This window comes from Ammospiza nelsoni, chromosome 6 (assembly GCF_027579445.1).
Source record: "Ammospiza nelsoni isolate bAmmNel1 chromosome 6, bAmmNel1.pri, whole genome shotgun sequence".
NCBI classification, from domain to species: Eukaryota; Metazoa; Chordata; class Aves; order Passeriformes; family Passerellidae; genus Ammospiza; species Ammospiza nelsoni.
Window position 1 is genome coordinate 17,438,207 of NC_080638.1, and position 20,808 is coordinate 17,459,014.

At 39.0% G+C, this 20,808-nt stretch overlaps 1 protein-coding gene across 1 annotated transcript in view; it reads right to left on the reverse strand.

Annotated features, from left to right (window-relative positions):
* KCNQ1 (potassium voltage-gated channel subfamily Q member 1) overlaps positions 1–20,808 on the reverse strand; it is a 330,334-nt gene that overhangs the window by 89,325 nt on the left and 220,201 nt on the right. Inside the window, exons 14-17 of the mRNA XM_059474699.1 lie at positions 20,179–20,254; positions 13,536–13,630; positions 12,830–12,876; positions 11,955–12,016 (exon numbers count right to left, since the gene is read on the reverse strand). Of these exons, the coding sequence (XP_059330682.1) occupies positions 11,955–12,016; positions 12,830–12,876; positions 13,536–13,630; positions 20,179–20,254 (280 nt within the window). The remainder of the gene's footprint in view (positions 1–11,954; positions 12,017–12,829; positions 12,877–13,535; positions 13,631–20,178; positions 20,255–20,808) is intronic.

A 20,808-nucleotide genomic window follows, 5' to 3' on the forward strand; every position in this document is an offset into this window, starting at 1 on the left:
TCTGCTCAACTGTTTAATTCTTTGTCATCAATAATATGCAAAACCCCAGCACCACTAGAAATCAGAATAGTCCCACCATCCACACACACATGAAAAGGCTGGAGCTCTGAAAGCTTTCAGCCTACATGAGCATCCCAGGTTTTACACAGGAGCTGGAGCTAAGATGTTTGAAGATGTCTTTTTAAGGTTACAATACAGGTCAAAGCTTGGGGGGGAAACACAGGGCAGCAGGAGAGAAAAATTAACTTGAATTATTATCAAGTGAGAGCTGGATTAATTCCATTACATTATGATGATTCTGCACTGCAAAGAGGCCATAGATTCTAAAGACTTCAACTCCCTGAGTGCATCTCTGTGTCTCTGAAGACAGAACAATTCATTTTTTTCTGAAGTTTGTCTGCTGCACTTATGAAATTAACCTTTATTTGCTTCAGTTATTCATCAGCACAAGCCTCTCTCAGGAAGGGTGTGTGAAAAGTACAGATGAAGAACTTCACTGCATTAAAATCTGCATCAGTTGTGTTTAGGACTTTGTTTCACAGTATAATTTACATTCCTCTAACATGTATCTCTTCAAATAATATAAATGTAGCAGTCACTGATAGATCTAATTAATTTGCTTGTGTCCTAATTTAATTATACCTTCAGTTATGCCATACAGAAATACTGACCTTCTAAAGGCTGTGGCTTTCCTACTCTTATCTCACAGCCCTTCCATGGCAGTGGAAAAAAAGGAGCCATCAAAATGAGTGAAGCACTGCACTTGGTCAGTTTTTATTAAAGCAGCCACCTCAGAACTGACTAGGGACAAAAATTGGAGAAAAAAGGAAATTATTTGCTTGGTCTTCGGCAAGAGATTATGTGGCAGCCAAGGCTCTCTTCATTTACCACAACCACTCACAACCAAAACAACCCACTCCAAACCACCAACAAAAGTCGTTCTCATTTTGTTTCAGGTCTGGTGTGATGTTCTTTAACTGATTTTTCACTGAAATTGTACAGCCAGTGCACAGAAAACAAAATGAAGCTGACCTTGTTTGTAGGAATCACAGTCCTTTTCATTCTCGAGTGTAGCACCACTAACTGATAATCCTCCTCCTCCCCTTTCTCTATTCAAAGGAAATGACTTTCCACTGGCTTTTTTTTCTAGCTGCCATGAGATTCATAAATTCCTCTGCACAGAGATTTCAGAAGGCTTGGATTCAAGACCAGTTTTGTCAACAGCTATCTTGGAGCAGCTTTAGAATGACCCATTGATTGTCAGCTCTAGTCAAAACTGTGCTGCAAGGACAGCAGCACCAGAGCTGCCCATGCTGAGTCCAGACACAGCTGCATGTCTGCAGAGCATCATGCCCACAGCAGCAAGCCATGCGTGCATGCAGTGCCACCCAAATGTGCTTGATGGATCCCTGGGCCCCAGGCCAATGTGCCTGCAGGGCACTGTGTTAGCCAAAAGAGTGTGAACTCTGGGCTACAGAAGAAACTGCAGTTCTTTTGCATATGGGAAAAGGCACTGTGCTCCTCCCCATCCACTTCTGATACCAAAATTCTGCTGAGAGATTGTGGTGAAATCTCTTTGGGATTGGCTGGTTGACCTCAAAGTTTGGCCAAAATTCCTTTCTGTAACACGGAGCAAAGAAAGAGGAAGAGGATCTGTGATTATGGCTCGGGCACCCTCTTTTTGAGAAGACGCAAAATTTCCCCTGGACCATTTCCTTTCTAAGGTGTTCTGCTGTAAAACTCCTCTGGTTGAAGCTCTCTAGAAACCTGGGAGAGAAGCAGCACAAAGGCTTCCTTCAGTACCTGGACAACCACAGCATGCACTCACAGATAATGGTGGCACAACCGGAAAGTTTCCAGACAACTTCAGCTATGATGAAGCAAGGACCCCATCTCCATTCAAGCTGACATTTTGAATATATTTTACTCTTGGGGTTTTTGTTTTGATTGCCTCATTTGGCAGGATTATCCTACATGATGGTCAAGTCAAGTCAGATGTCTCTGTTTCCAGCATTAAGTGGAGTGGCAAAACTTTACACCTCCCTCTACCCTGGGACAGACAGGCTGTGACAACCAGAGACAAAGAACTGTCAAAAGAATCTGCCCCAAGTGCAAGTGAACAGCAGGAAAATCATAAATGAGTGGTGGCTGCATCATGAAATGATAAAGCAGAAAAAGGACGGCCCAGGCAGGGCAAAGAGCCAAAGCACACTGGGACTGGCAGACATGTACAAACACAGACAGAGATGTAGATGTAACTTCTATTGTCAGCATATATTTTTATAGAGATAATTTTAGAATACTTAACAAGGCTGTACACATTTTCAGTTTGGAAACACAATCTATTTGTTCACTCTTTTTCTATGACTGGACAAAGGGCAATATTTATTGGGTGAAGGGTCTGACAAAGCCTTTAGTGCTGTTAATCACACCAGCTTCCTTGATATATTAAGGCTATTAGGACTTAACTAGATAAAGACGCACATGTTACTAAGTGAATCACCTTCTATCTGTCTAATGGAAACCAAGTGTTGATTTAAGTGGAGTCATCTGTTTAAAAAAGAAATTGAAATAAACCCAAGATTAACAGATGTCACAGAAGGGTCAATGGCGAGCAATGTTGGATCCAAGGCCTTTAAAATGGAAACTTATATGAATATTTTAACTCACTAGAATATTGCTCTCTGCTTGAAAATACGGCATTTAATATAATTTTGTTTAGCTTACAAAACTACATGCATAATTATCTATATGTATGACAGTTTCTGTGTCATTTAAGCATATTCAAACCTCTCCACCCCTAGGTTCCTGGGCTACAAAATGATGTTAGTATATTAATTTCTAGATGATTTAAAATACACTGTCTAAAACAGTCCCAGTACATTTATATTGGCTGGGTTGGTGTGGTTTATGTGTTTATATATGCTGTTCTCAAGTACTGGATGGTTTTAGTATTAATGGGATATGATTATGTTGAACCCTGCACTGGCCAATATAACTATTCAAAACCAGAGGGGTGTTTAAACACAACAACAAAAAGGAATGCTGATTTGTGGTTAAGTCCCAGACGTGGCCTAAGCTGAATTCCTGGCTGTGCCACAGATGCCACTGTGATACCTCAGGCAAGTCACTTCCTGCACCTTAGCTGTAAAGGAGGGAAACAATATTTTTCTTTCTCCCTTCCCTTCTCTATTTTGTGTGCTTAACCTGTCAGAGCAGGAGCTTTCATGCCATGATGGAAATAACAAAGCTGCCAAAGAGGTCCATCCAAAGGGAGGCAGCTGATCAGAATGTTACACCCATGGCATATCAGGTCAATCACACTATGCCAGCTGGGGCTGATGGATGGAACTACTAAGTGGAGCATCACTTAGTTTGGAACAGAAAGAGAGCCTTTGATATGGGTTCACAGCCCTGTGCTAACTGCTGCAACAGTGGGATACTTAAAAAAAACGTAAATTCTTGTTGTAATCAAGGGGGTAGGACACAAGAACAGAGATGGATTTGAGAAAACTGTTTTTGTCCTCTTGGTTGCCTGAGCTCCAGGAGTGGTAGGTATATTTTGAACCATGTGCTCATATTCTCCCTTCCATAACTGCCTGATTTTTTTTATCTTCCCTCTGACTCCTCCAGCCCTAAGTAGGAGTCAGACAGCAAAGGCTTCTTCTCCTATTTCTCTTCCTGGACCAATTTTGGTTTGCAATTTTTAGCTGAGGGTGGGGAGGGGTGGGGAGATCAGAAGGAGCAGATAGGGTGTCAGAAGGTATGGACATTGTGTAAGAAAGGGAGTATACCTCCCTTTTCTCTGAATCTTTTCCAAGAGCTGAATAGATTCCAACCCTGAAAAGACTGCAGCCTGAATAGAGTCCTTTCAGCTCCATCCACTTTCCCTCCCTGATACTCAACTGCAAATGAAAATAAAGTATTTTAATTCCAGCAAGATGACTCCAAAACCAGATCTTTGACAAGAAACAATTTCAACTTTGATGCATCTAATTTCAGTAAAGGTCCATCCTGTTGTATCAATTTGCCATTTATGGTGGACTGCACTCATCTGCAACACACATTCCAACCCAGGAAAAGCAGAGATGATCTTATGGTCATTTTTTACCCTTTAACCTGTAAGATAGACAAATAAAAATTGTCTGTGTAGCATGTTGTGCACATGTGTTGTTCACTTAAATGCCTTTTCTCTAATCAGCTCTACAGGGTAGTCCATGCAACTGTTCCACATTCTCCCTCGGCATATGCACCATGCATTTCCATTCCACATCAAATGTAAACACTCTCTGCACAAGAATGATGGAGGCTGCGTTTCAAATCTTGCTTGGGTTTATCTTTGAATGCCAGACAAAACAGGCTTTATGTGGTCTGATAAAAGATCGAGTCATCCCCATTTGCAGACCTTACATCCACTTGCATACCCACTCAAACATAAACACCACCAGCAGATTCCCAAAACAGCAACTAATCTGAAGATTGTTTAAAAGATTATTAACTGGCAAGGCATTATTTAATTCCTCCAATATTCCCCCCCCTCCCCAAACTCCTAGACTGTATAGGATATTTTACATGTTAGCTAAAATTCCTCTGGGATAAGCAGGCATCTGTGGGATCATAAGCGCACAGCTACTGCCAGTGTTAAGAATTTTTTATATATATATATGTATGTATGTATATGTAACTCTTTGAATTTGTAAAGGTTTACACTCTGTCCTCAGCATTATGCTTCCCAACTGCTGTCTGCATCCAAAAGTGCTAGAAATTTGCAGTAAAATCTATCAAAACTCACTTAAACAGGAATTGTTCTCTTTAGGAGTATTTTTTTTTTCTTTTTTACTCTTCATAAAATTTGTAGAGAAGTATCACAAACAAATCATGTAAATGAGTCACCAGAGCTTAATTAGTCATTGCTTTCGAGCGCTAGCATAGCCTCTGTGTGCTAGCCTGAACTACCTTCAGCCAGTCGTCTTGAGAATGAAGATCATGTTTTGTATCGCTCAATTTCATTTTTCAGCGCTGAGGAAGTGTACACTCTAATTTCCAGCAAATAAGCTGGTAAGGTGCAGTTCTCTCACTACCTGCAGCTATTTATGCTCAATACTAGATTTCTTCTTTTTCTATATAATCAGATTTACTCTGATCCAAGAGCTGAGGCTTTAGAAACAGACCACAAAACACAAGTGCTTGTAACACTGCTCTGCAGGCCAGGTAACTACACCTAAGCTACTACACCCAGAAACTCTCCTACAGGTTATAGAAAGCACTTAACATAGGTTATACTAAACAATTTCAAAATTTATGCAAAAAATGGACTGGTTTGAATTCGTGCAGTGATAGGATCTAATGATCTTCAAAGAGATAAAATTGGTGCTAACAAACAGATGCAAGCGAAGGCCACTCCAAAGACCTTGAGGTCTTTAAGGTATGGCTCTGCCAGCCCTCCCAGGAACAGGGTACTGCTTACACAGCCTTTGTAAACAGATCAGACCCAAGACACAGCACAGCAATGTTCCATGAGGCTGTGCAGGGGACCAAATCCAGCAGCAAGCAGCTGTATAGAAAAAGCTAGGATAAAAAGGGTGTCTTGAACAAATTTCTCTGCCCCAGTCTTGTTTCTAATGCAAAGCTTGTAGCACAGTCTTAAAAATAAAAGCATAAGAAAATACATATGCATAAAATCATAGTTTTCCTTTTTTTTTTTTTTTAACCAACTCATCCCTGACTACTGTTTAAAGTACTTGCTAAAATGGAGTTTACATACAGACATCCTGTTTAATAATCCTCAAGTGAGTCTTTCGCCATGGCTTTGCCTAATCTCTCTCTCAGTTTGTTTCTATTCTAGCTACTGAAGCTTCTGGCAGCAGTGAATCCAGCAAGCAAATATTTTTTTGTTTTAGTTTTTTACCGCGTAAAAATTTAATTTTTTTACCACGACCGATAATTTTATTTTACTGTAGCTGGCAAGATGGGAAGTGTTTGACACTGGACACAGAAATCTGTAGTTTTCCATTGTTTACCTACTGAAATATCATCAGATTGGTAAGAGAAAAGCTATTAAAACTGTAAGGCTGCCTAACAACCTGGGCTGTTGAAGGATGTGCTTAGTTTTAGTCCAATTTATAGAAAATGGGCATCCTCATCACAAAGTTCAGCACGGAAATTGCTTCCGTATGCTTGTACTTCAGCATCTGGAAAAAGACTAAGGATTAAATTAATAGGGATACTTAATCTTCCATATGCCTCAATATTCCTCCACATCCCCCAGGTTATTACTTCTGCATTATTGCAAGAACTACATACAAGATGAATAACTGCTTGGTGGTGTTCGTTTTGATTTTTATTGATTTCAGGTATCTTTTAAAACTCCCAGCCAAACCCACAGCTTTTAGTTCCATTTCCCAGTATTGGGAAGGCAAATCCTCACACAGCTATTGCAGAAGCTGACAATATTTAATACCTGAAATGCCTAGTGCATGCTCAGCCTGTAAAGTGCTGAATATTTCCATGCCAGACACTTTCTTAAGCCATCTCTCTAAGTCATGATTTTAACCTTGCCTTCCAGCACTGGCCAGAAAGTTGGGTTGTTTGTCAGTCTTTTGCCATCAATACCTATTCAATTAAATTCAATTAATTAATTCATTACTATCCAATTAAAAAGAAAAAAAAAAGCCAAAATGTGCCACAAGGGCAACATCAGTCAAGGCTATTCTTATGTTTGCACTAATTGCTCTGCTACCCTAGGAAGCATGGTAACTGTTCCCAGGCTACAGAATGACATTAAAACAGAGGAAAAACCCACCAAGGTTTGATCCTCTGTTAGATAATGCAGTTGTTTCACATGAAACTGAAAAACTGGCTGCATATGAAGAATTATTTTAGGTGAACAAGCTGTCAACATGAAACTTGGTATTTCTGAACTCAGGATGATCTAGATGGTATAATACTTTCTAAGAGGTTAAACTATCTAATATGTGCTCATTGGGTCATAAGAATGGAGCATCAAATAATGAGACATAAATAAGTACAGATCTATATTTTCATTTATGACAGAAATGCTGTCATAAAAGTAACACATCCATGCTGCTGAGCAAAACTATGTCACAACAACGAAAAGAAGTCATCTCAAAGGTATACAACTTTAATAAAGCTTAATGCTTCTGCCTAGCCATGATGAGGGAAAACTAAAATGTTGACTCCTCAGGTCAAAGGAATGACCTATCACCTTTAAATTCTCTCTGCAGCATGTCCTAAACTTTTCTGCATTGAATGGGCTGAGCTCAACATTAGAAATGGCATTATTAGAATATGCCTTATGATATACTAATAAAGCGTATTTATTCACATTACAGTAAGATTCCTCTGCAATGCGTAACTCAAGTTCACACATTTTCAAGCAAATCAACAAGATAAATAAATCAGATATGAAATCTTTTGCAATGGGGAACTGTTAATTGATTAGAAAGCAAGAGTGGAAAAGAGCAAGAATGAAGTCAGAAACTAGACCGAGACTTGTCAATGGTCATTTAGTTCCTTGGAGCTGCTTTCAACATGATCCCAGTCAAGCTGGTTTCTAACACATGTATGTATAAGATCAATACTCCATTGAAACAATTACAGAAAACTATTTAGCTAGAATAATATGTCATACCATGTACATAAATGTTGTAAGATGCAGCATTCATCACTTTTTGAAAGCCACCTCAAACAAGCCTTTGCACCTATTTTTCTTTAAAAGTTACATAGTCAGCATTCACTGCAAAAAAGGTATCAAATATTTATTACATCCTTACAATTTTACTGGCCTCTATATGTTTAGCAATCACAGACATGGTAGATGGAAGACAGGAAACCAAATCAACATAACCAGAACTCAAAAGGCCTGTGAGAAGTACACTGCCTTCCAGCTTTGGCTTCAAAGATCAGTTCAGATTTCCACTAGTCAACTCAACAAGCACAGCAGCACATATCTTAGGGTAGATGTTTTCATGTGATAGATGTGTTTTTAATTGATTTTAAAAGTGGTGCTATCTGCTTTCCAAGTAAATCTGAGAAAATGCAATGATGTCTATGTTGCTTCTTGGGTTAGTACTGGTTAGAATATAAGGGTTCACCTTCTCAGCTAGAAGCATGCAAAATGTGTAAAAGCTTGCAATTAATATTGTCTTACAGAACTGTTTGAGTCACATTAAAAGGTGTTACATGTCTCATTACCACATATATCCTGTACAAACAGAAATCTCCATTTAAATCTCTACAATAGAAATTTTTGCAACTCCTAATAACTCCTGATGTTTCATGCAACTGAAAAAGATTATTACAGGATTTTAATTCTGACTTTGGCAATCCTCGTATTAATACTGTACTTACTGTCAGATACAGGAACAATTCTGAGTATGTAAGAAGGGATGCCCAGAAAACTGCCTTGGATTGCTAGAAACCTTCTTGAAAGGCAAACTTTAAAGGGTTCAAGTCATTGCAGAAGATTAAGTTCTATTTTCAAAACAACAGAGAGGATAATATCTACTGCTCAAAATGGTTTTAAATTTTTTTTGTAAATCTGGGTTGTGTTATTCTACTCTGGGAGGTCCACAGGCAGGACCTATAGACAGCTGGGGCAGTCTGGTTTGCAAGGACAACAGGGAGAGTCCAGGGACTGACCACTTTTAGCCTTCACTGCATATTCTGGATGATTTTGTGCAGTGCCCATATTTGAGACTGAATTTCCTTAGGGCAGCCAAAGCAGCAAGCCTGGCTGATCACCTGAGAAGTGAAAACTGTGCCTGTTATAGCTAAATTAATGGCTGGCAAAAGGCTGAAAAAGAACAGATTAATGTGAAAATTAAAAAGCTAGCATTGCAGTCATTTATAGCCAAGCTAAAATTAGTGCAGTGAAAGGAAAATAGGAGCTGCAGGACACGGAATTTCCCAAGTGTGCTGTGGGCTTGCTCCTGGCTGGAGCTGCTGGGCACACCCAGAATTAAGTCCCTGGCAGGCAGCGCTTGCGGCATGAGGATGAAGAGTGCTGTGTGAGGAGGAAGGCCACTGTGCACACACAGCTGGGCCCATCTGGAAAAACTGTTTTTGATTTTGAGCTTGGTAGCAAGCCAGCTGTGGCCAGGTTCCTTGAGGGTAGGCTGAATAGTCACTCACAGATGTTTCAAGGATGAAAAGAGAAGGCTGGTCACCGCAAATAAATTGATTTGCTGCTGTAATCCTGCTCAACCACATTCCCTGAGGTATCTGCATGCACGCTCTTGGACAGGGGATGTGAGCCCCTCTGGGTGCTGCACTCCTGCTGGTACAATCCTGCTGGGCAGCCCCCTGCACCCAGCACAGCAGGACACCTTTAGGAGGGCACAGCACTTGCCACCCTCTGCTTTGTAAGCAACAGAGAGCAATGGCAAAGTCAAAATATGCCGTGATTACGTGCTGGATTTCTTTTCACAAAGGCCTACCAGGCTGTGCAGTCTCTAGTCACATTCACCAAACCACCTTTTCAGGGTCTTGCCAAAATTACAGCACTCAGCAGGAAGGATTCTGCAGGAAGGTTCTTGCAAGTGTGATTCATCCCTTTGGCTTTTGTACGAAACAATCTTTAGGTTCAGGATCACAAGCTGTGTATATCACAAGGTCGAAGTTTCAGTGCACAAAAAACTCTCTCCCTTAAATGAGCATACTCCTAAATTTGCAGCAGAAAACACAACATTTTGCTGATGTCAATACGTGAAAATTCAGGTTTTTGCCATAAAGGATCATAATTTTTGTAAATACACTGCTGTTTAAGCTTTTTATTTTAAAATGTCCCTTTTAGGTGCCATCCCCACAGCACTGCTGGCTGTACATAGCCCTCCTCTGACTTACAGGAGACTTTTCAAATGCCTAAGAGGTATTTAGATGCTGACACTAGCCTGCAGCACTGAAAATATCTCCTCCTGCAGTCCAAGACTGAAAAATAATTCACAAACCAAATGGGATGAAACTGTTTAAAATATTTTGTCACCTTAAACACCACCTGATATCCTTAATAGAGTGTTCAGCTCAGGAAGGATTTAAATGTATGTTGAAAGCATACCAAGCACCATGTACTTTATGGGAAAGAGAGGCCAATCTCTGAGAGCAAAAATACCAAAAAATTAGCTTTGGCCACCATGTACAGCTGCAGCAAAAATGTGATTCTAGCATTGCCAGTGTGTTTTTATGTTAACCACTGTTTGCTGAGTCCAACTGAAATTCTCTATTTTTAGCCTTTCAGCTACTTTCAGATAAAATTCCTGCAGATAGGACTAGCTGTATAGGGCAGATAACATACAACTCTGAAACCACAGATGACCTCATGCAACTGCAAAGAAAGAAGGGTCTGTTACTTAAAACAAGGCTAAAATTTAACCCAGCTATACTAAAATTATACAGGGAGTGTTTTACAGTCCCATTACAAGACATAAAAACCCAGTCACCATAAATTCACGGTGTACTTATTTGTAAGGATGTAAAAAAGAGTAATTAATAACCCCCAAACAGCTTATCTCTGAGCCAGTACAACGCCAAGGCTTTCCCAGGCTCACTGGAGATTTTACAAATAGCACTGAGAAGCTGCTTTAGCTGCCATTTGAGAATTATTTGTCCACACTGAAAAGTCATCGCTCTTTGTCACAAGACATTTCTTAGTGTTCCACACTTTTAGTTGACATTATGGAGAGAAAATAAATAAATGTAATCCAAACTTTCTGGAAAGGGTTTCCATGTGTAAGAACACATATTAACCACAGATATGAGGGAGCACAGCACAGTGATTCTTTTTTGCACTAAATACATTCTACTTTCCTCTCTTCAACTCTTCCCCTGTGTCCCCCATATACCAAAAGAAACCAGTTTCCTTTAAAACACCATTATTTCCAGGAGAGTGAAGTGCAGTTCTGAGTACTGTCATTCAAGTTTACTAAAGTAATGCAGAAGAAGTGTGTAAGGAACAGGCATGTCACAAGTGAATCAATGCAGATCAGGGTGCTGGTTTGTAGTCCTTGGGATGTGCTGCTCACAACTCTTTTGGTTTGCAGAATATTTGCTGATATTTCTTCAGAACAAAACCTTCATGAGGTTACCACATACTTCCAGTAGTGGAAGAAACACTGAAAGTTTTTTTCCTCAGGAAAAAGTTTCAGTCTTAACAACTAAAGAACAGATACTAAGGTCCAATACATGAGTGAAATAACTCTAAAGTAAAGAAATGTTTTCACTACCTCACCAAATCACTCTAAGAGATCAGTAAAAGATTCAAAATATTTTTCTTAACTCTTCCTTTCTTTCCTAAATACCAGCATAGGAAAACCTGTATTTTCTAAAAATGACACAACCTCTACCATGACAATGAACCTCTACCTGTCATCTATTTTCTCAAGCACGGCCAGCATTGAAATAAAGGCTTACAATGCACTTAACTGCTGTAATTATACAACAAGTCTGATTTTTTTGGATTCATGTCACTTGGAAGGAGAAACTCCACTTACCATAAGGAATGAAAACCAGGATGGAACAAGGTTTGCTATTTCCCTCTCTAAGGAATTGTAGGTGGACTTATGTAAACAACAGAGCAAAGATCAAAGGCAAATCTTGGGGGCCATAATATACTGAGTTATTAAAGGAACAGAGCCTTTTATCTATTTTGGAGGAAGGAAGTAAAGCACTGAGACATATGTAATATATGCAATTAAAAATAAAATACCCAAGTGAGTCCCAAAAGTGACTGAAATCAATTAAATTCAGGTTTCTTTCCTTATTCTGTTAAAGTGATGAGAACCAAAAATGCAATCTGTGACAAAAATTAGACTCCATCACCTGGAAAAGCCAGGCATTCAACTCTATTTTAAGTTGAATTTTCCTTCACATCCTATGAAACAAGCACTGTTCAATCACAAACCATGTCCTCATTCACTGCCAGTTCAACTGAGCCTTACCTTGTCCTCCACTCTGTTCAGCCTGGCACCAACTGTGTTATTTCCTCGATCTTTGCTTTTCTCTGTGGAACAAGAAACACTTTCAAATTAATATATGGTGGTATAACAAAATAGCAGCAAACCACAACAGGGTGTGTTTAACTAGCCCACCAACACCGCATAACTGAACACCCTTACCAGGCCAATAGATCCATTCCTTAAAAGTAGTTTTCTGTTTCTTTTTATAGCATTGGCCCACGCCAGGGCTTTTAATAGCCCTGAGTGTAAGGCATTTTTAATCTTAGTTTTATGCTTTAACCACGGACAGCAAAAATGTTCCCAATTTAGTTAATGTTTTAGTTGCCACTTAAAAACAATCTGCCACTATGCAAAGGACTCTACAGCCAAGTTGAATAACACATTTGGTAACATTCTATCTTTTCCCCCCACTATAAACTATACAGAAAGATGAGTTTGCAAATGACAAAAACAGAGAGTTTTCATTAGTCAGACTTGTCACAAACAAATGTAGTCCTTTGTGCTCCATTTCCAGTGTCTTTTCAATGCTATCAAAGATCTATGTGAATATTACAAACTTCATAGGAACTCTGTTCTTAGCACACCAATTTATTGAATATATGGTGAGTCTCAGAAAGACTAGAGGCAATATTTTGAAGACTTCAGTGAAAGTAGGTCCTTTAAGAATCTAAATAAGAACAACCCTAATTTAAAAGTGTTGATGACTAAATATAATTGCTAATGCTTAATCTTCGGAGCACAACCACTTGGCATGGTTTAGAAGACTGGCAATAAAATGAAAATTACTTGAGCAAGTATTTTCCATTAAATATATGTTCATCAGATTAATTTTAGACACATTCTTTGTATTGACTTACCTGAGACGGAGATAAAAAGAGATGGCTTTCCTATGGACTGGTCCAACCTATAAAACAAAAAGAAACATTTTTAGTTTTTATCAGTCTGGACCTGCACCTTCACCCTCTCTAGCTGGAGCAGGGAGGTCTCTTCACAAACAAGCAAAGTGAAGTTCAAATAATTTTGGTTTGTCCTGTGAGTGAAGCAGTTGCTCTATGCTAAGAGTAGCTTGAAATAAAAAATTTAGTAGCAAAATGGAATTTGAATTAGATTGCTCTACAGCTTCTTGAACCACTGTAAAGTTTTACCATGCCCATTTTCCATGTGCTCAGCATTGATTTGTCTTTTCCTTGTTATTCTTCAGCTTTCTTTTTGCATCTGTCATCTCTTAATTGGCTCTTAGGGGCAATTCTATGAGAGCAGGTGACAGTATTGCACTCTCCAGGTGTAGAACAGCCCCTGTGATATAAGGATTGCAGTCTATAGTCACAGCTAGCAGGGACTGAGGTAATACATCTAAGTCCCAATCATCAGATTTTTAAGCATTTTGCCTTTTCCTCCCTGTGTGAAAAGAAAACTTTACACAAATGCCATTTTATATTCCCTAATTGTGCACAATCCTGCCAACATGGCACAACCCTGGCATTTTTTTAAACATGTGCCCCTAATTCACAAACATCCTCCTGCTGCTGTTCATGGGTACCAAGAGGGGCTTCACTGACATACCTCCTCTGCAGCTCCTTGATTCGCACCATCAGGTTGAGGTGGCCCTGAGAGTACTGCTCAATAACATCTCGGACATCGTAGGGCTTTCTGGCTTGCTGTAAAAGAAGAGACAAAAAACAGGCCCTTAAGTGACAAGGATGGACATAACGTCTGTGGCAATGTAGATGTTTTTGAAGAGTAAACAGTAAGTTCTTTTAGCACTGCGTAAATATGCGAGTTATTTTGATTGTTGCCATGATCACACATTTTTGGTGGAGTAATTCTGACAGTTCTCATTTCATCCACCTTTTTGTTACCACAGGTCTGTATGCCTTCCAAGAGATAATCCACCAAAGTGGAGCTCAAAAGGACTTGGAGCTAAAAAGAGTTTATCGAGCACTTGGTTCAGAAGCCTGTGCTCACTCTAATTCCTTCTGGAAATCAGGTTCATATTCCTTGGCCACTGAAAAATATTGGGTCTTGAACATGCACAAACCCCCGTTCTCAGTCAGCAGCTGGGGTTCACAGTTCAGGCCTTACCATGGGAAGTTAAAACACAGTCCTAGAGGAAGGTGCATGACTGATTTCCTCTTCCAGAAAGACTGGCTGAGCTTTCAAAACTGCTGGGAAACGCTGGTGCAAGAAATGCCCTGTGTCTGGAACTTACACCTCATACATGGGAAAGACTTCATCTGACCTACTATTCATAAAACAACTTTTGTGTAGTACAGAGGCACTAGTATCAAGATAAATGCAATAGTATTTACCTGCAAGACTGACTGGGAAGCAAGTTAATGAACATGTTGAAGGGTAGGAACAAATTAAAGGTATCTTAATCCTACATCTAGAATCTAGAGTTCTATCAGTGCCAGAACTGGTGTTCCCAGCACAGGAAAGACATGGACCTGTTAGAACAAGTCCAAAGGAGGCCACAAAGATAATCAGAGGGCTGAAGCACCTCTGCTATAGACAGGGTGAGACAGCTGTGTTGTTCAAGAGAACCTAAAGAAGAGAAGGCTACAGGGACACCTCATTGGAGCCTTTCAGTATTTGAAGGGGGCTTTTAAAAGATGGGGAAAGATTTTTACAAGGGCCTGTAGTGACAGGACGAGGGGGAAATGGCTTCAAGCTGAAAGAGGGCAGGTTTAGATTAGCTATTAGGAAGAAATTCTTAAGTGTGAGGGTAGTGAGACACTTAAATGGGTCGCCCAGAGAAGTTTTCGATGCCCCATCCCTGGAAACATTCAAGGTCAGGCTGGGAGGAACCCTGAACAAGCTGACTGCATGAAGATGTCCTTGCTCATGTCAGGAGGTTTGTACCAGATGACCTTTGAAGGTCCCTCCCAACCCAAATTTTTCTATGATTTCTGACTCATTTGTTATGCTGTTTATGGAAACACTGCAGATCATTTTCAAGGTTTTGTAAAAACCTTGGTAACATTGAGTTACAACTTCTCTTTTCTAGCATTGTTTGAGAACAAGGAAAAGAGTTTTCAGTGGTAGCTTCTAAGATACCAGAATTTGGATCTCTTTTGAAGTCTCAGAAGTATTTTGTCACTTGTACTTCAAAAGCCGATGTCTCTGCTCTACTTTATCTTACTTCCCAAACTTCAGGATTTCCTAAACTCCATGCCATAAATACTGTTTTTTTCCTAAGCCAAAGGAAAGTAGGATACCATACAAAAACAAGCTGTGGAGACTGTGGCATCCTCATGCAGTCCCCTGCACCTGCCTGGGAAGCAGTTCCCACATTTCAGGAATGACTCCTTTAGTAACATCACTTCATCAAACAAAGTATATTTCAGTCTCCCAGATTCCCCACCTCAACTGCAAGCCTTGGGTGAATGTGAGACCCTCTCTGGTGGGAGGCTAAGCAGGACTGGGAAGTACTTTAATCTAACCAAGGAGCACAGAAGAATTCCCAAGCATCCCAACTGCTTACACACACATAAATCATAACTAACATCCACAAAGAAAGAAATATGATTCTGCCATGGCATAAATCTTGTAATCCTGTAAATCTTTCCATGGACTAGAACTGTAAACATGATAATATTAATGAAAAAAAAATTCTTGGATTCTTTTTGTACTATAAACAAGCAAAAGAGAAATCTGCAAGTTTGAAAACTGCAGGTTCAGAAAAGGTGTTCAGTAAGAATAAAGATGCAGAGCTTTCTCCTACCATCCTCATCCTCTGACACAGGAGTCTGACAGTAGCGTAAATACTTCCCCGCCTGTTTTTCATTTACAGGGCTGCCTCTCTCTCTTTAAAACAAGAATTTAAAACCTGGAGTAAATATATTAATGAGGCTAAACTTCTGAGTAAGTCTGGGTATTTAAGTCAGTACTAATTTTTCTGTAACTGCTTCATATTGAAAGCTGATCTTCTATAAGAAAATACTCTTGCTGTTGACCATATAAAAAAACTGCAGCAGGCAGCAGATTAGTATGGAATAGACAAAAGCAGAAGCCAGTCCCACAGCCTTCTTAATTGCTTCTTTCCTTACATTTGGTCCTCTACTAATTAAGCAAAACTCATGGCAAAACTCTTTTTAAATGCCTTAGAATTTCCTCCATCATAAATGACAGTTTTTAAAAGGCACAAAATCCAATGCCAGACATTAAATGTGCACCACTGGCTGTGGCTGTTGTTCCCTAGTAACTGCATGGGCAGGGAGGCAGACCTGGGAAAGGGGAATCCAGGAAAGGGGAATTTCTGGGAAATGCAGCCAGGTAACATCAAATAAAATGGGCAAAACACCCTGTGAAGCACAGGACACTGAAATACACAGTTTAGTGCAGTCCAGTATGGAGATTAGAAAAGATTACACACATAATTCATATGAATCACATAGTATGATGAACTACAAGACTATAAATGTAAGATTTTCCAGGGAAATTGTAACAAATCAGGCAACAGTTATGTCATTGGTAGAACTGCAACCTGTATTTTTAATTTATGCTATGTATAGAATATTTGCCATGGTAAAAATTATTCCACAAGTTAAAAAGCTATTTTAGAAGGAAATTAATTTACTCAATTGGAAGAATTTACATGGAAAGAAAATTTAAGAAGTTTTCAAAATGAAAATGGGAAATCAGAACCAGTTCATGGTCTCTGTATCTGACGGGTATCACGGTTGCATCTATGTACATTACTTTTAAGACTTCTAGAAACATTAATGGTTGGAAAACACAAGGTTATTTACTCATAAATCAAGCTAATGGGATAACTGAGTATGGAAATTAATTTTTTTCCGAAATTCCTTTGTAACATTATATTGTGTCAAAAACATCTGCTTTACAACTAATATATAAAATTAATTTTTGGTAGGTAGGGTGAACAAAGTCTAGAAAAGCATTCATTTCTAAGCCTGCTTTCCCTATAATCAATAAAATCCTTCCTTAACCATAAGTCATTAATCTTCACTGATGCACAGGACTTACTTGTGTTGAACGTGATCATTTGTATAGAATTTGAAACAGTCCTACAGACTTTACAAGAACATAAACACATCCATAAAAAAGGTATTAATTCTTTATAATATCATGCTGGGTTCATGGGTTATACACGGGCATCCTCCTAAGGACTATATTTAAACCTTGACTTTAAATTTAGCCTAAATTTCTCTCCTTCTTTTTAAAGAGGAAATGATACTTCACAAAGACTTGCTTTTCATGTCTTTTGAAAATCTTTGCATCCCTGTTTATCCTTCCTTTATTTCTTTTATTTATTTATTGAGATTTAAACAGGAAGGCTTTGCTTTCTAAGTGGCTTCTGTCCTTCTGATGCCATCACCCCCTGTTATTAACTGAGCACTTCAAAAAATATATCTAGTCAAATTTAGGCCTACAGGTGTGTCCTGCAAACAGCTGGTATAGTTTAAGAACCATGCTGAGTTCATGCTGGGATCTATTTTGCAAAATTTTCCTCTTCCTCTTCTTCTTCCTATGCTGTCCTACTAAAAGGTTCAGAGGCATCTCTAAAACATACTCCTTTAAAGTGCTGGCCTTCCTTAGTGTTCCAGCTAATTTTAAGCATGAATTGCCCAATGGACTTCAGATGAAATTGGGTTGTGATTTTTTTTAACAGTTACAGGAAGAAAATATCTGAATTTTCTTTTTTGGAACTTATTTTTTACATAATTGTAAAGCTTAGAAAGAAAACACCTACTAAAAATCAGCTGTACAGAACTCTAAAATGCCAAAAGATATATTTTTAAAATGCATCTTCTGCTTTACCTTATTTTTGGACATTACATTATTCAGCTTATTAGGAACAGTACAGTCATTACTTGGCACATGCTAAAACAATTTAATTTATTATGATTATTTTATATGCATAGAACAGATTTACAACTTTTGATGAAAGAATAATGACAGTGGTTATCGCCTAATTACAGGAGAGATTTTCAAAATCATCTCGGGGCTTGAATTTCAAGGTGACTTTGTGCATCAAGTTACTTGGGTGCTTTGGAAAACTGTACCTTTCGTGCTCTCCAAATTTCTAAGCTTGATCATGACCTTATATTCAGAACTTATGGAGAAATATCAGATATTCCCCTCCTTTCCTACTGGAGATTCTGCTTCTGAAGAAACAGCAGCATATTACTTGTACACAGGAGTAGATCCATCCCACTTCAGCCAAATGACATTTTTAGTTCTTTTGTAGCAGCTAATATGGATCCTTGAGGAAGGAAGAAGACTGCTGAGGAGAGATGGGAGACAACCCTGCCCAGGGATTTTGTAGATGGCCAGGACTGAGCCTTTTGCAGATGCAAAAGTGAGAGTACAACTGAGAAGCCAGATTAGCAACTGAGATACTGAGCACAAACAAGTCTCAAGTATGAACTGAATAGTCCCATTCTATTCAGTCAAATGCTTTTTCAGCTTCTATCAAATCATCTGCCGCAGGGGAGTCTCGTTTATTTGCCAGGTGGATAATGTTGCACACAGTGCTCAGGCATTTTCAAAATCTGTTTCTGACAAATACCACTTGGGAGGTAGAACTACAACGTGTGGATTTCTTGTTACTACGCAGTTTAGTTAATACCATGGCAAATATTTTATGATCTAAATTTATGAGGGCAATGATTCAGTAATTACCATGGAGCAAAGGATCACAATCAAGTTTTAGAATGAAAATAAATTCGATTTTAATGGAACTGGCCACATTTAGGCAATTATTCACACGACAGCAGACACATCACTGGACTGGGCCACATCTCTTGCCCAATTTAAAGTGCTGACCAGCAAATGCTAAAAAACTTCTCAACAAAATGACTATGAATATTATCTTCAAGTAGTTGAGACTGTGCCTTTCTTAATTTTAGTCTAATAATGATAATAAAGGGTGAAATGTGCTAGCACAAACTTTTTGAAAGCCCTCTCTTCAAGAAAACTCGGGACATGGGACGTTTCAGCCTAAATGGTACTGATCTGAATACATTATACATAACTAAACCAATTTTCTGACAAGCTCAGGCAACCTTAGCCATAAATTAGCTTATTATTAAAATTAAAATATTCAAAGTAGAAATTTGCTAAAGAATTAATGAAGTGCTTCTGAATTTTACAAGGAAATCAGAATTGTGGGATTGTAACAGCAGCAAACTTTGCCTTACAGATAGATATATTGGACTGCTAGTCATAATCATCATCCTCATCATCATCATGATCTTTTTGTTCTTAAATTTTGTAGCCTTCAAATTTAAAAAAGAAAATACACTCTGCCTTTTTGGAGGATCTAGATTAAAGGTGGGATAGCTTTCTGGTTTATGAGAAGCAACAATAGCTAAAAAATAGATGTAGGCAGTTAAGCCACTCTCATCCTTTGCATTTTCAGTTGTGAAGACTGTCCTCTAGAGATTATCCCTTATTGATTGATTTTAAGCAAGGTAATATATTTATTACCTATATATACATTCACCTGGTTTAAATCAAGCTGAAGGCTGTTGACATGTGTTTTTACTGGATTAATGAAACAGATTTTTAGAAAGTTGGCAGTCAGAATTTTTTATTCAGACCAGGAAACAAGGTACATTAGCTACTGTTAAATGCTTATGACATCACAAGAGCACAGTAAGTGAAGTGGCACATGGGAAATGTATCAGTGAGGGCCAGAGGAGGAAAAAGAATCAGTATCTCAATAACTGGGAAGGAGGTCTTCTACTATGCAGAGGGGAGAAAGGAGAAGAAATGAGAAACCCTCCAGTACACTAACAAATTTTCACCTTGGTTTCTTATCAGGACTTCATTATCATTGAGTAAGGGACAGAAACAAGGCTGAGGTAGTATTTTAATCTCTAATCCTACTGACTGGGCATGAAAGCAGCACACAGCTCAGAATTAATGGAGACATACGAGAATGTTTGCACTGCCAGAAAGAGACAGCGATAACAGAGGGCTAAGGGTCAAGTCCATTAGCAGAAAATAACATTTTAATTCAGACTGCATTTCAAGAGTTTAGCCTATTTCCAGTGCATCCATAGCTGACTAACCTGCTGCGAAACAACCGCCCTACTGAAGGAGGGAGAGAATAGTGGGTGTAGATCACCATTACTGAAATGAATTGTGTTAGTCTCTCTTAAGTTTCTAAAAGAGACAATGAATCAGGTGAACAAAAGGGTTTATTTAGAAAAGGAGCTTTCTATTCACAACTCACCTGGAACTTTTTTTTTGCCACAAAATACTGCATCCTCCGAATCACCTTGATGGCAGCGCGGTGGTGCTCCCGCAGCCTGTGGGAAAAACCAGGAGGGTCAGGGGGGAAAGAGCATCTCCATCCAGACAAGAAATACAGCAGGCTGCAGAAAACCCTTCCCCAAAACATCAATGTGCAGTGTAAGTAGCTGTGATTCAGCACAGCACACCGTTCTGCTGACCCTCCTCACCTTTCAAGAATGCTCTGAAAATCCAGGGTTTTATGTGACCCATGCTAGGTTTGCACCCATGTCACAGCTAAAAGAGGTGTCCACATAACCTCCTTCTGTGTCTAAGCAAACCTCCATGCATCCCTCCCAGCTTCATTTCCACAAAAAAACCCCAAACTCTCAAGTTCCTGCATATCCAGCCATGAACAGCTTTTATACAATCACTCCAGTTTTTAGGACTTTTTTGGTTTGTTTGGGTTTTTGAGGTGTTCACTCCACAATTTCTATACAACATGTTTCTTCACTTAGATGTTTTTTTTTTCACAAAGAATTATTGAAATACAAACACTTGAAAGATCTTTGATTTGTTGACTGCTAAACAAACAATCCAAATAATCTAGTAGTTTCTGGATGTAACATCT